The 18212-nt window shown below is 40.2% G+C and overlaps 1 protein-coding gene across 2 annotated transcripts in view; it reads right to left on the reverse strand.

Annotated features, from left to right (window-relative positions):
• The window catches only part of Dstyk (dual serine/threonine and tyrosine protein kinase), a 52125-nt gene extending 34385 nt beyond the window's left edge, over positions 1-17740 (reverse strand). For both annotated transcript variants that reach the window (XM_040277857.2, XM_005329509.4), the window contains exon 1: positions 17285-17740. In XM_040277857.2, coding sequence (XP_040133791.1) covers positions 17285-17549 — 265 coding nt within the window. In that variant the 5' untranslated portion in view covers positions 17550-17740. The remainder of the gene's footprint in view (positions 1-17284) is intronic.
• Positions 17741-18212: the final 472 nt, after the last annotated feature.

The raw sequence follows: 18212 nt of genomic DNA on the forward strand, positions 1-18212 counted from the left end.
GGCTGACTGATTTGTTCATAAAATTGAAGCAAGAGGCCTGATTTACTTCAAAAGTGTTTTTACTTCAGGATGAACCTACCCTACTACTATTTCAAACCTTCCTGCTCCTCCACAAATGGCACCACCAAAAGGGTTAAAAAGGTATGTGTTCATGCAGGCCTCTCTATGCATTTCACTGAGGCTCTTCCTTTCATGCCTGTCTATATGAGCATCACTCTGGCCTGCAATAAACATCAGCAATACCAGACACTGAAACAAGGAAATCTAGTCTCCTGAGGAAAAGATGGGTTCCTTAGAAAAATAAAAAAGCATGCATTGAGTGCCTAATTTGGTGCAAGATATTTACTAATAAGCATGAGAGCAAAATACCAGGCTACTGGTTAATCTTTCTCCTATGATCTAAAAGCAAGGGTGCTTCGTCAATTGTCTGTGTGGCCACTTAGCAAGTAGCATGGGCTAGGGCTAGATCCATTTGTGTACAAGGTACAAAGGGACCTTGTTCATAATTATATACTTATCATAGTTTATACTAATTATCTGTTTATACTTATCAAAAGCCATGAAGAACCATCCTATTTCTCTCTGTATCCTCGACATACAGTATAATGACTGACAAACAGGAAGTGCTTAAAGTTATACTTTTGTTTGTTCTGGTCAGAATCCAGAATCATAGAGAGTTGTCTACAGAAACCTACCGGTGAATACACAAAGTATTTCAAAAAGTACAGTATCATGAAGAATAGTTAAGGGGAACTATTATTCCTTAAAAAAAAATGCCTTTATCTCAATCCAGAAAGTATATATGGACAAAAGAAAAGAACCTTCCTCAATCATCTGGCAGAATTTAACTGCCATAGTGTCAACCTGACCATTCAAAGTCCAGCCAGACTATCTTCTCTCATCTACTCTCCCCAGCTTTCTTCTTTTCCCATGCCCCATGCCCAGATTTTCATGTATCAGGAGTCAATTCACATTGACAACCTTTAAATTCTTATAATAAAAGTTGTTGTTTCCTAAGGAAAAAATAAATAAAAACAGCAAATTTACATGAGCTTTGTTACTGCTATTACAGAAGAAAACAAACTAAACTACTTTTGAGAACTAGAAGGAGAGGCCTCAACACCTCTGAGACTGAGTGCTAACTATAGGGAAGCCAGTAAAACATGCAGCATCAGCCAAAATCACGGGAGACACACCCCATTATTCATCTCACTAAATTATCACCTCCTTTGCTCCATCTCTCCCACAAAAACAGTACCTACACATAAAACTGCCACTGTCAAAACAACCAAAGACCAGCTCAATGTGCAAGGCTGAAGTTGAGCCCCATCCTAATTCTCTGTTTTCAGGTACTCTGCAAGGGTTCCAAGCACAACCTACTAGACTGAAGAAAGGTCTTCAAGATGGACGTAATCATCTATCTCTCTTTTTCAATATATCACTATCCAAGCCCTTTGTCCCTGCCCCCCCCCCACATATCTTTGGTTTTTTTCATTGACCTCCAACATGTCTATGAGATTTAAACATGGACATAAGAAATGAAGATGATCATTGCTTTCTTTTTTTCTTCCCCCCTGCAGGATTGGATTCAGGGGCACTTTAACACTGAGCTACATCCCCAGATCATTTTATTTTGAGATAGGATCTTGATGGTTGCCCAGGATAGTCTCAAACTTGCACTCTTCCTGTCTCAGCCTCCCAGGTAGCTGGGATTAAGGCATGTGCCACCATGCCAGGCTGAGAAATGAAGTTGAACGCAGGTGTCTTTACTTATTGCTTCTCTAGGCATACAGGTCAGTAGTGATGAAGTGTACAACACAGAAGTGGGAAAAACACGAGAGTGAAGGCAGATGTTCTGATCCCAGGCTTTGTCACTGACTTGCTCTATGACTTTGGCAGTCTATTTGCTCTTTTTGTGCCTTGAATTGCTCACCTGTAAATGGAGGAAGTTGGATTAGATCTTCTTTAACATCCTTTCCAATTCTAAACTACTGTCAGTTTTAACTGTTGAAAGAGTAAGGATGGGGAAGAGATGGAAGGTTGATCTGATTGTATTTATTTTACTTCAACTTATATATGAACTTAATTATGCAAGCTCTCCCTGGACTCCTCTAACTACAGATGAAAAATTTGACTGAACTCACCAGGAGCTCTGAGGACCAACAGCGCAGTCTTAGCAGTTCTCTAAAGAAGAGATCAAAAGTGGTAGACTGACAGTAGGAGGGAGGAAGGAAACCTGTTTCAGAGATGGAGCAGCTGCCTCTCTGACAGTCAGAAGACTTCTGAGTTAATGGTGTTTTCTTCTGTAATTAATACAATAGCATCTGTGTATGGGCTGCCAGAAGGTAACAGCATGGCTTCTCAGCTGGTGCACATTAACCCTGCCAACTCTGGCTGCAGAAAAATTCATATCAAATGTCTTAAGTGCAAACCAAGGTCTTCTTTTTCTTTCTGTTTTTCTTTTGCTTAGTGGCTATACTTAAATATAGATGATCTTGACTGGGGTTATTTTTAAACAAAGGTTTCAAGTTGGAAGAAGAGAATAACAATGGAAGGAGCAAGTCATTTTGCTTATTTGTCCTAGGTAACATTTATTGAACCCTTTCTATATATTGATCACTTTGTTTGCCTAATCTCATTTAATGCTCACAACTCTACCAAAGACTCCTCTTATCCTCATTTATAAATGAGGAAACATAAGTTTAAAAATCAGAACTAAGAAACAGCCCAGTTTCCTCTACTTATCTAAGCAGATAAAAGGTGAAATGTAGGGCTGTGCAGGAGATGTCCCCAAAGTTTCAGGGGCCAAGTTAATACTCAGTAGCAGACAATGCTCTCTACTACCCAAATACATCATTTCTCAATCTGGAGCCAAACACAAAATTTAGTATTGTAAGACCCAAATTTAAAGCAGAAGTTGCCCCAAACCACGAGGAATACAGACTTTGAAGAGAAAAACAGAATTACCACTACCTGGTACATTTTCAAAATTGGTACTATTATTCTACCTAAGATCTCTAGAGTCTCTTTTCTATAAGAAACTATAGGTGCTTTTCAGAGAAATTCTTAACATACTTCTTATCAGTCAGTATGATTACTATTTGGATTTGAAGTTAAATTACACTAGTAAGAGAGGTCAAGGGAAGGAAGAAAGGCTACACAGAAGGACCAAGAAGAATCTGGGCAGATTTTGCTGGGTCCACCTCGTCTAGTACTATTAGATCCCTTTCTCTACTGTTTCCATTCATGTTCATTCTCTAATAAACCTAATCATTAATAGTTTTGCCTGAGACTTGGGGGCAGTTTCCTTTCTGAAGGCTTTATGCATATAAAACTTTGACTAAATAAATTTGTTATGTTTTGTTCTTGTCATCTTGTGTTTTCTTAGAGTAGTGTGGGTTATGACCCCTATGACAGTCACATTTTTTCAATCTCTGTAAACTCAAGGTAAACAAGGACTTCAGAGTTAATTCAGATATCAACAGTTACTACTGTAGTCCTTGTTCCTGGTACCAAACAATTTTCTTCTTCGAGGAGACTGTTTTATTTAAATGCTTTTACTTTATTTATGGGGTGCTAAGGATCAAAACCAGTGCCTCACACATGCTAGGCAGGCATTCTGCCACTGAGGTACAGTCCCCACCCTATTTTGTTTTGAATCTCACTTTTAACATTGAATTTCCCTGAAATACAATATGTGCTTTTATGGCAAGCTACCTCGAGTCTTCTCTAAAAGCAAAAGAAATTTAAAGGATTTTATAATTAACTTAAGCAACCAGTGACATAAATGTGTATTTCCATAAATAAGTATGATGCTTTATTTTCTATCAACTATATGTGCCAAAAGTAAAGAACAAAACCTAAATTGAGAAAAGAATGTTATATAGTCTTTCTACTATAATCAATTCTACTATAAACTTCAAAGTATTCAGCTCCAAAAATTCCTGGGGTATGAAAGAGAAGAAAGTATAGACAAGAAACATTTACTTATCATTCCCAAACAAGCTCACTGACCTTCAGCAAAATTTAAGATTCTGAATGACACAGGAAGCACCTGATTTAAGGAAACCATATGCTTAGGTAGTCTTGCTTTCAGAATCGTCAGGACCAATCAGTACAAGGTATTTTGATGAAGGGGTTAGGGTGCAGAGATTAAACGCTGAAATACACTCAAGTAGCTAAAGCTCTTGCTGGAAACTGAAAGCCAAGCTGGCAGAAGCATCTCTAAAGTTATCCTATCTGCTGGTCATAAGTGCTTCAACAGAATTTTTTTTTTTTTTTTTGGTATGGAGAATTGAACCCAGGGACAATTTGCCACTGAGCTACATGCCTAGCTCTTTTTATTTTTAGACAGGGTCTCACTAAGTTATTTAGGGCCTCACTTATTTAGTTATTTAAGTTGCTGAGACTAGTCTTGAACTTGGGATCCTCCTGCCTCAGCTTCCTGAGTCACTGGGATTACAGGCATGCACCACTGTTTGGCAGATTACCAACAGATTTTTTTTTTTTTTTTTTTTTTGGTACCAGGGATTGAAGCCAGGGGCACTTAACCACTGAGCCACATCTCCATCCCATTTTAAAATTTTCCTTAGAGACATGGTGTCACCAAGTTGCTTAGGGCCTCACTAAGTTTATGAGACTGGTTTTGGACTTATAATCCTCCTGTCTCAGCCTCTCAAGCCACTGGGATTCCAGGAGTATGCCACTGTGACCAGATCCAACAGATTTTAAGCAGATTGTCCTGTTACCAGGAAAAAGGGGAGTTTACAATGGCAGGAGACACATGAGACGAGAAGAAGGCACTCAGCATCCTGCTGACAAGTTCCTTTCTGGGTGAAACTGCTCCTGAAGCTGCTCATGCTACAGGGGGAACAAAAATGTGGCTGGAAGATGAGGCTGTAATTTATGGGATATAGAGATGGAAGTGGTTCCCCAAAAGACATCAAGTACAGGCTTCACAGAAAGCTTAGATTCTATAATTTAGAAAGAAGTGTTTAACAGCTTATAACCAAAGAATGATTCAAAAGTGGTAATATGTCAAAAGGATACTGGAGCCAGGTATAGTGTGCATGCCTATAATCCCACCTACTTGGGAAGCTGAGGCAGGAGGATAGTAAATTCAAGGATAGCCTGGGCAACTTAGCTAGACCCTAGCTTAAAATAAAAAGGGCTGGTGAATTGGCTTTAGTGGTAGATTGCCCATAATAGGTTCAATCCCCAGTACAAAGGGAAGGACAATGGAGCCTGTAATCCCAGTGACTTAGGAGGCTGAGGTAGGAGAATAGCAAACTCAAGGCCAGCCTCTAAAACTTAGTGAGACCCTGTCTGAAAATAAAAAGGACTGGGTATGTAGCTCAGTGGTAGAGTACTTCTAGGAGATTAAAAAACGTTGGGAGCAACCTGAAGGAGGATTTAAATGACCAAATTGGGGATAATTTATGCATAAAAATTAAAAATGACAGAGTTATAACCCATTGAAAAAAATTCACACGTCCCCCATTGACATAAATAAAGAAGTGAAAAGGAAAGGTCTTCTCCAGCAGAATGCCAACTAATAGACACAGAAGGAACATGGAGACAGGTGGGAGTGTCAGTGGATTCTAGGTCTAGTGGAAGGAGGTTTGTGGGGAAATAGGATGAATATCAGTGAAATCTCAGACACTTCCCCACAAAGGACTAATGAAATGCAAAGGGGGAAATGGAGAATTTCAAGCTTAACATCTCCAAGGAGGGAGATGCAAATAGGTTGCACTCTGTGAGGTGGGTGCATCACAGCATCTCTCTGTCCTCTTAAGGGCCCCATGACCTGGGCCTGGGATTGTGGCTGAGAGGTAGAGTGCTCACCTAGTAGGTGTGGGGCCCTGGGTTCGGTCATCAGCACCACATAAAATGAATGGAATAGAATAAAGGTATTGTAAAAAAAAAAAAAAAAAAAAACATAACAACAACAACAACAACAAAAAACGCCCATGACCTAAGTCTAATAGTGAGGAAACAACATATAGATCCAGGTGAAGGGGCCTACTACAGAATGTAAGGCCTACTTTACAAATTTGCAGAAGACATGAATGACAGGAAAAGGCCAAGGAACTGTTTCGGATTAAGGGAATCTGAAGAGACATAATAACATGTGCTCCTGGACAGGATTCTAGATCAAAAAGAAAAAAAAAAAATCATTGTTGGGACAGTTAGCAAAACTTGAATGGGATCTGAGGACTGGTTGGTAATATAGAATCCATGTTAATTTCCTGATTTGGAGAGCTGTACACTGACATGTACAAGCATGTCCTTGTTCGGGAGAATGTTTGAATGTTTACAGATGAAACAACCTATTTGCATCTTGTTCTCAAAGGTTCTGAAAAAGACAAGACATAATATACCAGAAGGTGGGGTGAGCTGGTTATACATCAAATGTGTTAAAATGTTAACAACTGGGAAATCTGCGGGAAGTAGGTATGAGAGTTCTTAATATTTTTCTGTTAACATTTATGCGTGTTTGAAATTTCTTAAAAATTATTTTTAATGATAAAAAGAAACCCTAGCAAGGCATATGCAGCTCTAGATCTCAGAAGAAAGTGATCAAGAAACAGAATTTTACCTGAAAGGAAAAACAGCAGGGAAAAATCCATCCTACTCAGTAATAACAGGATGTGAACAATAACAGTTTCTTCATTGTTCCCACTTTTGCCCTGCATAATACTTTCATGTCTTCAGTCTTCCTGTGATGGTTTATGGCTGCCCATTCGGACTGGGGAGTTCAGGGCACTAATTCAAGTAGTTCAGGGTCAGACTTAGAACCCAGATTCACAAGGCTAAGCAGCCTAGACCGACACCATGCACAGGACACTCTGATGAAGGTAACCACTAACCATTAAGCTCATCTGTTAAGAAGCCACCAGAGAAGCCTGACCTTGCAATGCCAGGAGTGGCCTCTTCTGTTTACTCAGGGTTAGAGAACATATTGCCACCTCTTCAGGAGTGTAGGACTCTTCCTTAGCATACTCTTAACTACTTTTCTTCTATGCTAAAAACCATTTCTGAAGTGGGAACAGCAGAACTTCTCCATTTCTCTTCACAGGACAATCACCAGCAGAGCAAGACAGTTTTCAATCAGGAGAAACTGAAATAGCTTTAACTAGAATTCTTGTATGCCAAAAAATAAGAATGACTTTTCTTCTAACAAGCTATTTTCCCCCAACTTCTTCTCGCATTTATGTATCACCACAAGATTAAAAACTAAGGCTAGAGTACATTTTTTGGAATATTTCTAAAAGCTAAGCTTCACGCTACTAGTTCAATTGCTGTCCCTCTAATCTAGAGAGAATTTTTATCAAAACTAGTTCTGTAAACCTAGCTGCATTTATGACAAGGCTTTGGTCCTTGCAAAGTGGTTTTATTAAAAACAAAGAAATCCTGGGAAATTCTGTCCCCATTATATGGACTACAAAGGGTAAAAGAACACCAAACCGAAATCTGTCTGGCATAAGTAAGGCATTAAAGCTCTTAATCTGATGAAGCTAAAATTAGACACTTTTTACATCCAAGTAAAAGAATACAAATAAAAGCAGTTTTTAAAAAGAAATGTGCATTTTTTTAAAAAATCAAAGTCTTTTATGAATATACAACCAAGAAGTCATTCTTCGGGCGATTCTGATACATCATTTAGACAACTGAAAAGTAAAACAATTCTCCAGTCCTACTTCTCATCTTCCTGCCCAGAGAACAGCACCCCAGGGAACGGAAGCACAGCATAATAAAACCAACCCTAAAGAGAGTAGGGGTAAAAAGGTTCCCACAGCCACACGACACACAGCAGGGGATCATATCCAAACCTTTCACACTGCCTGTGATGGGCATTTCATCTGGAGTCCATAAGGGATAGATGGGTCCTCAGGCTCTGACCAACCTTTCTTCACAGTTTTGGATTGAACTTTGGAGGAACATTATACATAAGGAGGCTTTCTCAGTGATACAGAGAAAGCAAGGAAACACAGATCTCTACCACTATTTTATATATATATATATAAATATACCATTATTTTTTATATATATATTTTCTCTGCTCAGGTGCCAAATCCCAAGACCCCAACATCACTAACTCCTCATTTGGCAAAGAGCTGAATCAATCTGCCAACCTAGAAATGGCCTGAGACTGGACATCCTCACAGGAAACTTCAGATAGACCTCTAAGAAATAATAAAGAAAAACTGCATATTCCACATGGACTCACTCCCTATACTCATTATAAATGACACCACTCAGATTCCCTGGACCACGTAGGAAGCAAAAAACTATCATTCCTAGAGGCTGACTATTTTTCTACAAGAAGGAGCAAATTGACTTTAGGTCTTAGAACTGTTAGGGAGAAAAGCACATCTACCTACACACCTTACACTCTCACTACTGGTTTCTCTGTAAGTAATCTCTAAGAAAGATATGGAGATGGAAAGAAACTCTAACAGTAATCCTTATGAATGCATCCTGCATTTGAAACCTGTAAACACAACAATTATCAATACTCTAACAAAGAAAGAAGAAGGTTAATTTTCTTGTACTTGGTCAGATAGTCAGCAGAACGTCTCAACTCTTACTTTTTTTCCTTGCAGTGCTGGAGATGTAGTGCTCTGGGCCTCGTATATGCCAAACAAGTGCACTATCTCTGAGCTACACCCCAGCACTCAACTTCTATTCTTAACAGTGCCATTTAATCTTACAAATTCCCATGTGCCCTACCCCATCAAAGAAGCTATTGGTTAAGTAGATAACTAATTTGTAGACAACTCCCTAGAGGGTATGCAATGAAACATCAATCCTTCTTTCATAACATTGCTTTGGAATTAATAATCTGTTAGTTGGACAGAGTGGTTCACTACTGTCATGTGCCAGTACAGAATCAGAAAATAAAATAATAATTTTTTGAGGAAAAAAATTAAGAATTCACTTCCCAGGGCCTGGGGTTATGGCTCAATGGTAGAGTGCTTGCCTTACACGTGTGAGGCACTGGGCTCAATCCTCAGCACCACATAAAAATGAAGTAAAGGTATTTGTCCATCTACAACAACAACAAAAAAATTTTTAATATTTTTAGAATTTTTTTTTTTAAAGAATTTGCTTACCATATCAGAGTGAAACTCTGGTCTATTGGTATTGTATGCAACTAATTCATCCTCTGGGACATGAAAAACATTATTTGGGATACCAGCATAGAATGTAACTCCAGCCTAGCCAGGCACATGGGGTGTACCTACAGTCCCTATAGGTGTACCTACAATACTCAAGAGGCTGATGCACAAGGATCACTTCAGCCCAGGAGTTCCAGGCCAGCGTAGCCAACATCGAGAGACTTGGTCTCCAAAAAGAAGTAATGCCAGACTACTCATCATCTATCAAATGTATATTATTGTTCTTTTTTTATGGGCCCAAGAAGTAAAATGTGGGTGAGTCTACAAAAATCCATATCTTCTCTGGTAAAATAATAACAACAACAACCACCACCACCTTCTGAAGTGGGAATTAAATTGCACTTAATTTCTTTTTTTTAATATTTATTTTTTAGTTGTAGGTGGGCACAACATATTTATTTCATTTTTATGTGGTGCTGAGGTTTGAACCCAGTGCCTCACATGTGCTAGGTGAGCACTCTACCACTGAGCCACAACCTCAGCCCCAAAATTGCACTTAATTTCAAAACATCATTCCAACATCTACCAGCCATGGAAATAATTTAATATATATTTATTTGCTCATGGTAGGCATTGCAGGGAATACAAAGAAAAATAAAACAGTCTTTATTCTTAAAGATTTACAATCTAGTCAGCAGGATAAAACAAATACACTCACAGCTATCATACAAAACAAAGAAACAAACAAACAAATAAATAAATAAAAACAAGAGCCTATAAGAATTAGACAGATATAATGTGAAATTCATATTTATCTTTATTTCAATAATATTCTTTGAAGTTTTATTTTTAGGATTTTTTTTAAGTGTACTTAACCACAGAAAGATCCTTTGTTCTCTCAATCTAGTGAAACAGAGAACAGAGAAAGGAAGAAAGCAAAGGAGAAAGTGGACAGACCAAAACAAACTTTAACACTGGATTTTTATCAAAATCTGTGGGGGATTTTTTGGGTGGAAGGGGGTACTGGGGATTGAACCTTGCAGCACTTCACCACCTTACCCCAGCCCTATTTATTTATTTATTTATGACTCAGGTGAAGGGGGGGCACCTCACCACTAAGTTACATTCTCAGTCCTCTTTTATTTTATAAGATGGGGTCTCACTAAGTTGCTGAGGGTCTCCCTAAATTGCCAAGGTTAACCTCAAACTTGTGGTCCACCTGCCTCAGCCTTTCACGTTGCTGGGATTACAAACCACTGGCCCATCTAATTCTATGCTGCCTTTAAAAACACTTGCATGGCTGAAGCACAAGCCATATTGAAGTAATGACTTATTTATTTATTTATTTATTTATTGGTTGTAGATGGACAATACCACAATACCTATATTTTATTTATTTATTTTTATGTGATGCTGAGGATCAAACCCAGTATCTCACAGGTGATAGGCAAGTGCTCTACCACTGAGCTCCAGCCCCAGCCCTGAAGTAATAACTTGAATACATTGCAGTTGATAATAAGTTAAAGGCAATAATGTTTTTTCTTTTTAAGAGCAGGCAGAATTTTACAACCCTTTTTAAAAGCAGGCTTGCCCTGAGCTATGGGAAACAGATTTTTCCAGGAAAGAAAGATTAGGAAGAGAAAAGGCTAAAAAGGGAAAGGGTGCGAAGCACCATTGTGCTTGAGAAAGCCATTTCCTCTCAGGTTCCTAATCAGCAAAAGGAGACCTGGTGCCCTGAAAGTCAGGGAGGAGAAACTGGAATAAGGGGCCTGAGTAGGCTACATCACACTATAGTCACTGAATCAAACAGTCTCCCACTGAAGTAAATCATGGTTCCATGACAAGCTATGGAGCCTCGGTTATGACTCATTTGTAACAAATTCTCTCTACTGCAGAGTGCACTTTGTATTCCCATGGCCAGCCAGGTCAAAAAAGAACAAGGAGTCACAGAAGCAGAATTGGACTGGGAGCCTGGAGACCTGGGCCTAAATCTGGCTCCCACTCAAAATTGTTCTGTCCCATATTCCATCTTTTTGCCCTCATTTTCTTTCCCCAACCCCATTTGCCAGCTTCCTAATCCAGTGTTCACTAACTATACACAAACACAAACACAGAGATTTAGCACTAAGTATACACCTGAGTTTTAATATCATTATCACCAAATGTCACAATTTTGGAAAGTTGGCATTACCACTCCCATCTTATTTATTAAGATATAATTAGCCTCCTCCCCACTCCCACTTCTTTTTTTTTTTTTTTTTTTTTTTTTGGCAGATGGAAGCCAAGGGCAATTTACTACGGAACTACATCCCCAAGCCCTTTTTGTTTTTATTTAGAGACAGTCTTGCTAAATTGACCAAGCTGGCCTCAAATGTGTGATCCTTGTACCTCAGCCTCCCTCCTGAGTCTTTGGGATTATCACAGTGCTTATAGATGTGCAACACTATGCCTTTAAAAAAAAAAAGTTTTTTTTAGATGTTGATAGACCTTTATTTTATTCATTTATCTATATGTGGTACTGAGAATTGAAGCCAGTACCTCACACGTGTGAGGCAAGCGTTGTACCACTGAGCCACAACCCCAGCTCCAATACCATGCCTTTTTAAGTGTAAAATTCAGTGGTTTTAGTATGTTCACAAAGTTGTACAACCATCACTACTATTGAATTCCAGAGCATTTTCAACACCTTAAAAGAAACCTCAAACCCACCAGCAGTCACTCCTCATTTGCCTCTCCCCACAATGCCTGGCAACCTCTAATCTACTTTCTGTCTCCATAAATGTGCCTATTTTGGACATTTCATATAAATAGAATGTGGCATTGTGTATCACTCCTTTATACAGAAAAGACTCAAGTAGGCTAAGTAACTTGCCAAAGTCACACAGTTTTGTGATGGTGCATGCCTATAAACCCTACTACTGGGGAGGCTGAAGAAAGAGGATCACAAGTTCAAGGCCTGCCTCAGCAACTTAGCAAGATCCTCAGCAACTAGGCAAGACCCTATCTCAAAGTAAAATAAATAAATAAATAAATAGGATTAGGATGTAGCTTAGTGGTAAAATGCCCCAGTACCAATACTTACGTGTGTACATACATACACACACACACAGAGAAAATTTAAATTTGGACTCAGGTCTGATTAAATGTTCATGCTTTCTTTTAACCACTGTATACTGCTTCCACATGGGTAGAAAATTGAGAAAGAGAAAGTTTCATATATACTTGAAAAGATGGGGTTTTGTTAATCTAAGGTAATAAAAATAAATAAATAACTACAACTACAAGACCATCTCTACTAGAGCTTATAATTCATAGGCAGCTCTTCTAAACATCACAAACTACTAGAATACACAGTAATTCCATCTCGTCTGTGTTTTGCCCCACAACCTGTTCTCCCCAACCCTCAGCCCCATAAAGATGGCAGGTATACAAAACCAGGTTGCAAAGAAACTCCTTTCTCCCAGTATTTTGTATCTCCCCCAAGTGTCGCTCTGCCACTTAAACTTTATCATCCATACAACTTTCTAAGATAATGTCTGTTTTAAATAAGTGCATTAATGCTTTTTTCCTTCTTTAAAATTCTGGCAACAAGTTCATACTAGACATGCCAAAAAGGGAATGAAGAATATTGGGGAAACATAGCTATCAGCTAACCAAAGGCAAAAAGAGTTATAAAAACCTAAGAATTATAATTCACATAAAATGCCTATAATCTGGTACTGACACAGTGGTGTAAACCTGTAACCCCAGCAACTCAGGAGGCTGAGGCAAGAAGATAGCCAAGTTGGTGGCCAGCCTGGGCATCTGAGCAAGACCCTCAGCAACTTAGCAAGATCCTGCCTCAAAATAAAAAAAGTCTGGGGATGTAGATCAGTCGTAAAGCACCCCTGGGATCAATCTCTAGTACCAAAAAGAAAAATTCCTATAATCTTACACCTTCCTATTATGGTTCCCACCACCTCCCATGCTTTATGTGTTGCAGGTGAATAAAGTTTGGATTAGATTACACCTTTGTAGAGGACCAAGTTCAGGTCTACCTTGTTCTTTTATGTATCATCCAACATAAACAAATAAGTATTTTATAGTGAGGATAATTATAATTATTTTTCTTTCTTAGGAGAAAAGCATAGAAGAAAAAGACCAATCTCCACTAGCCCAAAGCCAAAACCGACATCTTTTATGCTTTACCCACATATATCCCACAGACTAGTACATCCCAGGAACTCAAATTTCTATTGAATAATAGCTAATATTTACATGGCACCTGTTCTAAACCTGTGCATATATTAACTCCTGACAATCCTACAGGTAAGTAGGATTCAAATTCCCTTCTCCAGATGAAGACTATGGGACAACACAGTTGTGGTTTGTCATTCAGTTAGTAGGGAGTGGAACCAGGATGGAAGGAAGGCAACACAAAGAATAGAATTCCTTTGGAATGAATTGAGTCACTCCAGTTTCTTAAAATTGAGAGGTTTATGACAAACTGCAAAACCAGGAACTCTAACTGGATCATAAAACAAGAAAAACACTTTTCCCTCTTTTGTTTTGTAATATTCTATCCTGCCTTTCTCCAGAAGTGCTCAGTCTTTATCTCATTACTTCTGAACCCTCTGATGAAAAATCAAGATATAAGGGGAGTCTCATCTCCCATAGTAAAATGGGAAAAAAGGCCCATTTGGGCAGCAGAACTAAATAAAGGAAACTTCACTTACAATTCCATTTTTTTTTTATACAAACCAAGCTACTCTTTAAAAAAAAATCATTTTGGAGTCCTATTCCACCTACTTTTTAACTCTTAAACTTCTAAATTTTTAACTTCTGAAATATAACATATTATATATTCTCGACATCATCAACTATCAAAATTAAGAGGGAAATAAACCAGGCATGGTGGTGCATGCCTATAAATCCAGCTATCCAGGAGGCTGGGGCAGGAGAATGCCAAGTTTGAGGCCAGCCTGGGCAACTTTGTGAGACTCTGTCTCAAATAAAAAATAAAAATGGTTAGGGAGCTGGGGTTGTGGCTCAGAGGTAGAGTGCTTGCCTAGTATGCATGAGGCACTGGGTTCGATCCTCAGCACCACATAAAAGTAAAATAAAGATATTGTGTCCACCTATAACTAAAAACGGTTGGGGATGTAGTATGTGTGGTCTCTAGGTTTAACCCCAGTACCAGGGGGGAAAAAAAAAGGGAAGTATTATTTTGAGGTTCTTCCCAATCCTTTGTGGTTGAAAGTGAAATAACAAAACTTCTTGGTATTATATGGCACTATAAATAGTATATAAAGAAACAAAAGTTTTTTCTATTGTTACCATCCTTATAGTCCAACAATTTCAAATTTATAGTTTGTCCCTAATTTTCAACTGCTTAAATACCATACTGCCTCAAGCCCAGAAGGTCACTGCCATTCTGAAATGATTAAAACTTTTTTGAAGTTTCTTAAGAATTGAGTGTTCCTTTCCTTAACATTCCAGGTTCCTATTAATCAGAAACCAGCATTCACAAAAGAATGTTGAGACAGTCTCTGAATGACATTGACCTTACACAGATAGCCTGTAAAAAGAGAGAACAAGAGCTAGTTGTCTTTTACAGAGCAGTTTCTATTTCCTAACATAATTACCTAAATAGCTGATAAAATGGCACCCCTAAATACACATAGCAAGTATCATCTAATTTTCCCTGGTGTTTTCTACTTCCCCAAAACAAGACCCTCCACACCGACAGGAAGGGAAGTGTCTCATGGAACAAATCAAACTGCCCCCAGTCTTGTCTTCTGGCCCCTCTCAGTTTTTATTTAGGATGGACAGATTCCAGAGGATGAAGACAGCTAAATACGCAAAATTAGTTCATGATGCAGTCAACTAGAAAAGTCAATGAGGCAAAATACAAAGGTGTAATTGTATTGCTTAAGTTGACTTTTAAAAAATAAAAACAAGAGCCAACAAAGATGCCTTGAAAACGTCCATCTCCCTAAGGTGACTCTATTCTCTGATTTTCTTAGGAATAATTCTAAAATAGTTGTGTAACGTAAGACAGCAAGAGCTGAGTGAGGTGGTGCACACCTGTAATCTTGAGGTTGAACCAGGAGAATTTCAAATTCAAGGTCAACCTGGGCAATTTAGTGAGATCGGGTCTCAAAATAAAATAAAAAGGACTGGGAATGTACATCAGAAGTACTTGCCTATTATGTGCAAGGCGCTGGGTTCAATGGTAAAATGGGATAAAAGTAAAATTAAGTAAAATAAAATAAAACAGCCTGGCTGGGGGTGTAGCTCAATGGTAGAGCATTTGCTTGCCAGAGGTCCTGGGTTTGAGCCCCAGCACTAAACAATAATAATAATAACAACAACAATAATAATAATAATAATTTAAAAGAAATTTTAAATACTTATTAACTAAACTAAAATAAAACAGCAATAGAGAGCTTTCTAAGATAAACTTTGAGAAAAGCTTCTGAGCATGAAAGATGCTGGAAAACACTGCTAAGAGAGAAGGTGAAAGTACACATTCCCGGGATCCTCTCCGAAACCATTAGTTATTTTATCAGCTGTTTTCTGATACCCTCAAAGAAAACAGTTCCATCTGCAAGTTCATTTCTAGAACAGCAAATCCCCGGACATAAGATGTCAAAAACCCAACTTCAGAAAAGCTAGTTATCATCCTAATCCCACTTATCCCCTAAGATAAATAAGAGCTTTTAATAATTGATATCCAGGCCAACTAAATGAAATGGTATAATTTAGGATACTATCAGAATGTTACAAGCTCTCCCCTTCCACTGGAGATTGAATCCAGGGGTACTTTTACACACTGAGCTACATCCCCAGCCCTTTTAATTTTGAGGCAGGGTGTCCTTAAATTGCTGAGAGCCTGGCTAAAATGCAGAAGCTGTCATTGAACTTGCAGTACTCCTGCCTCAGCCTCTCCAGTTGCTGGGATTACAGTTGTGTGTGTGCACAATGCAACTGATAGGAGCTCATTTTTATTACCAATTCTGGAATTTCAAATTCAAGATATTAAACACACACTTTTGGGAAAATAAGATCTAACACACAACTTCAAAGCAGTTCATGCAAGTTCTCAACATAATAGTTGTTCAAATTTGCTATCGGCATCTAAACTCGTGTTTCTGATAGTGTTAGCAGACACCTGCATCCGAATCTCGGGGTCTTTTCATGTTAAATCAGATTTTTAGGATCCCTTACCACAATTATTTAATCAGAATCTGAGACAAAGCCTGAGACATGGTATGATTTTAATACGCATTGTGGTTTAAGAATCACTAAATTAAACCAATGTTGTCCCTGAAATATCTATGTGGAATGCCAGTCCCTTCTCCTTTTCAGTCTATATCCTAATAAGACACAGAAGTCAATTGACCCTCCAGTTCAACAACAACAACAAAACAATAAGTTAGGAAAGATTAAAGACCATGCATTATTTTAAGTGCTCTGGGGCATCGGGCACATCCCAGAAAGAATCATGTAAACAAGGGCAATAGTAACTACTTCTCCAAGAGCTCAGGACTAGGGAAGAGCTCAAGTTAGGGAAGGAACCTCTAACTTCTTCACCATTAAGCACAAGCAACATCTCTGGGCAATTCCCTGGCACCCATCAGATATGGTTTCCTTTGGTGACACCCAACCCTATTAGAATACATTCCTTCTCTACAGAGCTGCCTCAAGAGGGATGTACAGGCATTTAATATACTTGAACACACACCCACCCACCGCTGTAGTCCTGAGGCTTCCTCAGACCCTGGGACACCTTGACTGCTGTCTCTCCTCCATCCCTAAACTGGGACTCCGAGCCACAACCGCTCCCCTCCAACTCAAAGCAACTTTCCCCACTCCTCGGATTTACACCCACACTCCTCACGCACCAGCCCTTCCCAGTCCGCCCGCGCACAGCCGGGTCCCTTGGGTCCTGGCTCCTGCACTCGGGACGCCCCTGGCTCCCAGGTCCCCGGCCGAGCCCTCGGTACCCCTCCCCCAGGGATGCCCTCCCACCGCGTCACGGATCCCGCCGGCCCAGGCCCCGAGGCCCCGCCACGCAGCCCAAATCCCACTTAGCGCCTCTTCCCAGGGTTGTTGGATAGGGGCAGGGGCAGGGCGTTCGCCTTCAAATTTGCTATTTCCCTCAGGCCTGTCCTCCTTACCGGCCTGCAGCCCGGTTTCGGCGACATCGTCTGCAGGGCCAGGCTCGGCCCCACCGCCGCCGGTGGGGGAGGAGGGGCAACTGTGGTTGTGGGAGCTCTTGATGTCGCGGAAGAACTTCTGGGTTTCGCGCAGGTTCTGCCTCAGCCGTCCCAGGTAGCGGCGGTAGCGACCGAAGCCCCGGCACAGCTCGCGGATCATTCCGCCGCCTCCGGGGCCAGGACCTGAGACCGGCTCGCTGCCCCATGGCAGCCCGTCGCCCTCCATATCCTCAGCGCACTGTCTTCTCTGCCGGGTCCTCGGCCGCTGATCCACTCCCCCTCCTTCCCGCCCCCCAGTGCTTCAGGGAGGCGGAATCCGCCTCCTGACGCCCCCGCCTGCAGTCCTCCGGGCTGCCAGCCTCCGTCACTGCCGTTGCAAACAAACCAACGCACAGTGCGCCGCTCACGGAACCTTTCTCTTAGCGCTCCGGGAGAGCAAGGGAAGGATGATGGAGCACATCATCACCGCGCGGTCTTCTGGGACTCGTAGTCTGGGCTGAGGCCGAGCACCAGAGCCCCGAGGCTGAGAGGCTGAAGCTCCGGAGTTCTTAGGTGGGACTGATCCCTCTTGGATAAAAACCTCACTCGTTCTTACGCTTACACACACTTCTGTGTTAAAAATGTGTTCCTGAGCTGGGGTTATAGCTCAGTGGTAGAGTGCTTGCCAAGCATGTGTGAGGCACTGGGTTCGATTCTCAGTACCACATAGAAATAAAAATAAAATAAAGGTCCATCGACAGCTTTATGTGTTCCTAAATGTGTTTCTGCTCCCTACACGAATGCCTTTGAAGAGGGAGAGGAGCTGAGGAATCCAGATGCCTGCAGAGGTGGGATGCATTACTGAAATCAGAGGGAAAGATTTTAATAGCAAAGAAAAGGAAGGAAACAA

This window comes from Ictidomys tridecemlineatus, chromosome 10 (assembly GCF_052094955.1).
Source record: "Ictidomys tridecemlineatus isolate mIctTri1 chromosome 10, mIctTri1.hap1, whole genome shotgun sequence".
NCBI classification, from domain to species: Eukaryota; Metazoa; Chordata; class Mammalia; order Rodentia; family Sciuridae; genus Ictidomys; species Ictidomys tridecemlineatus.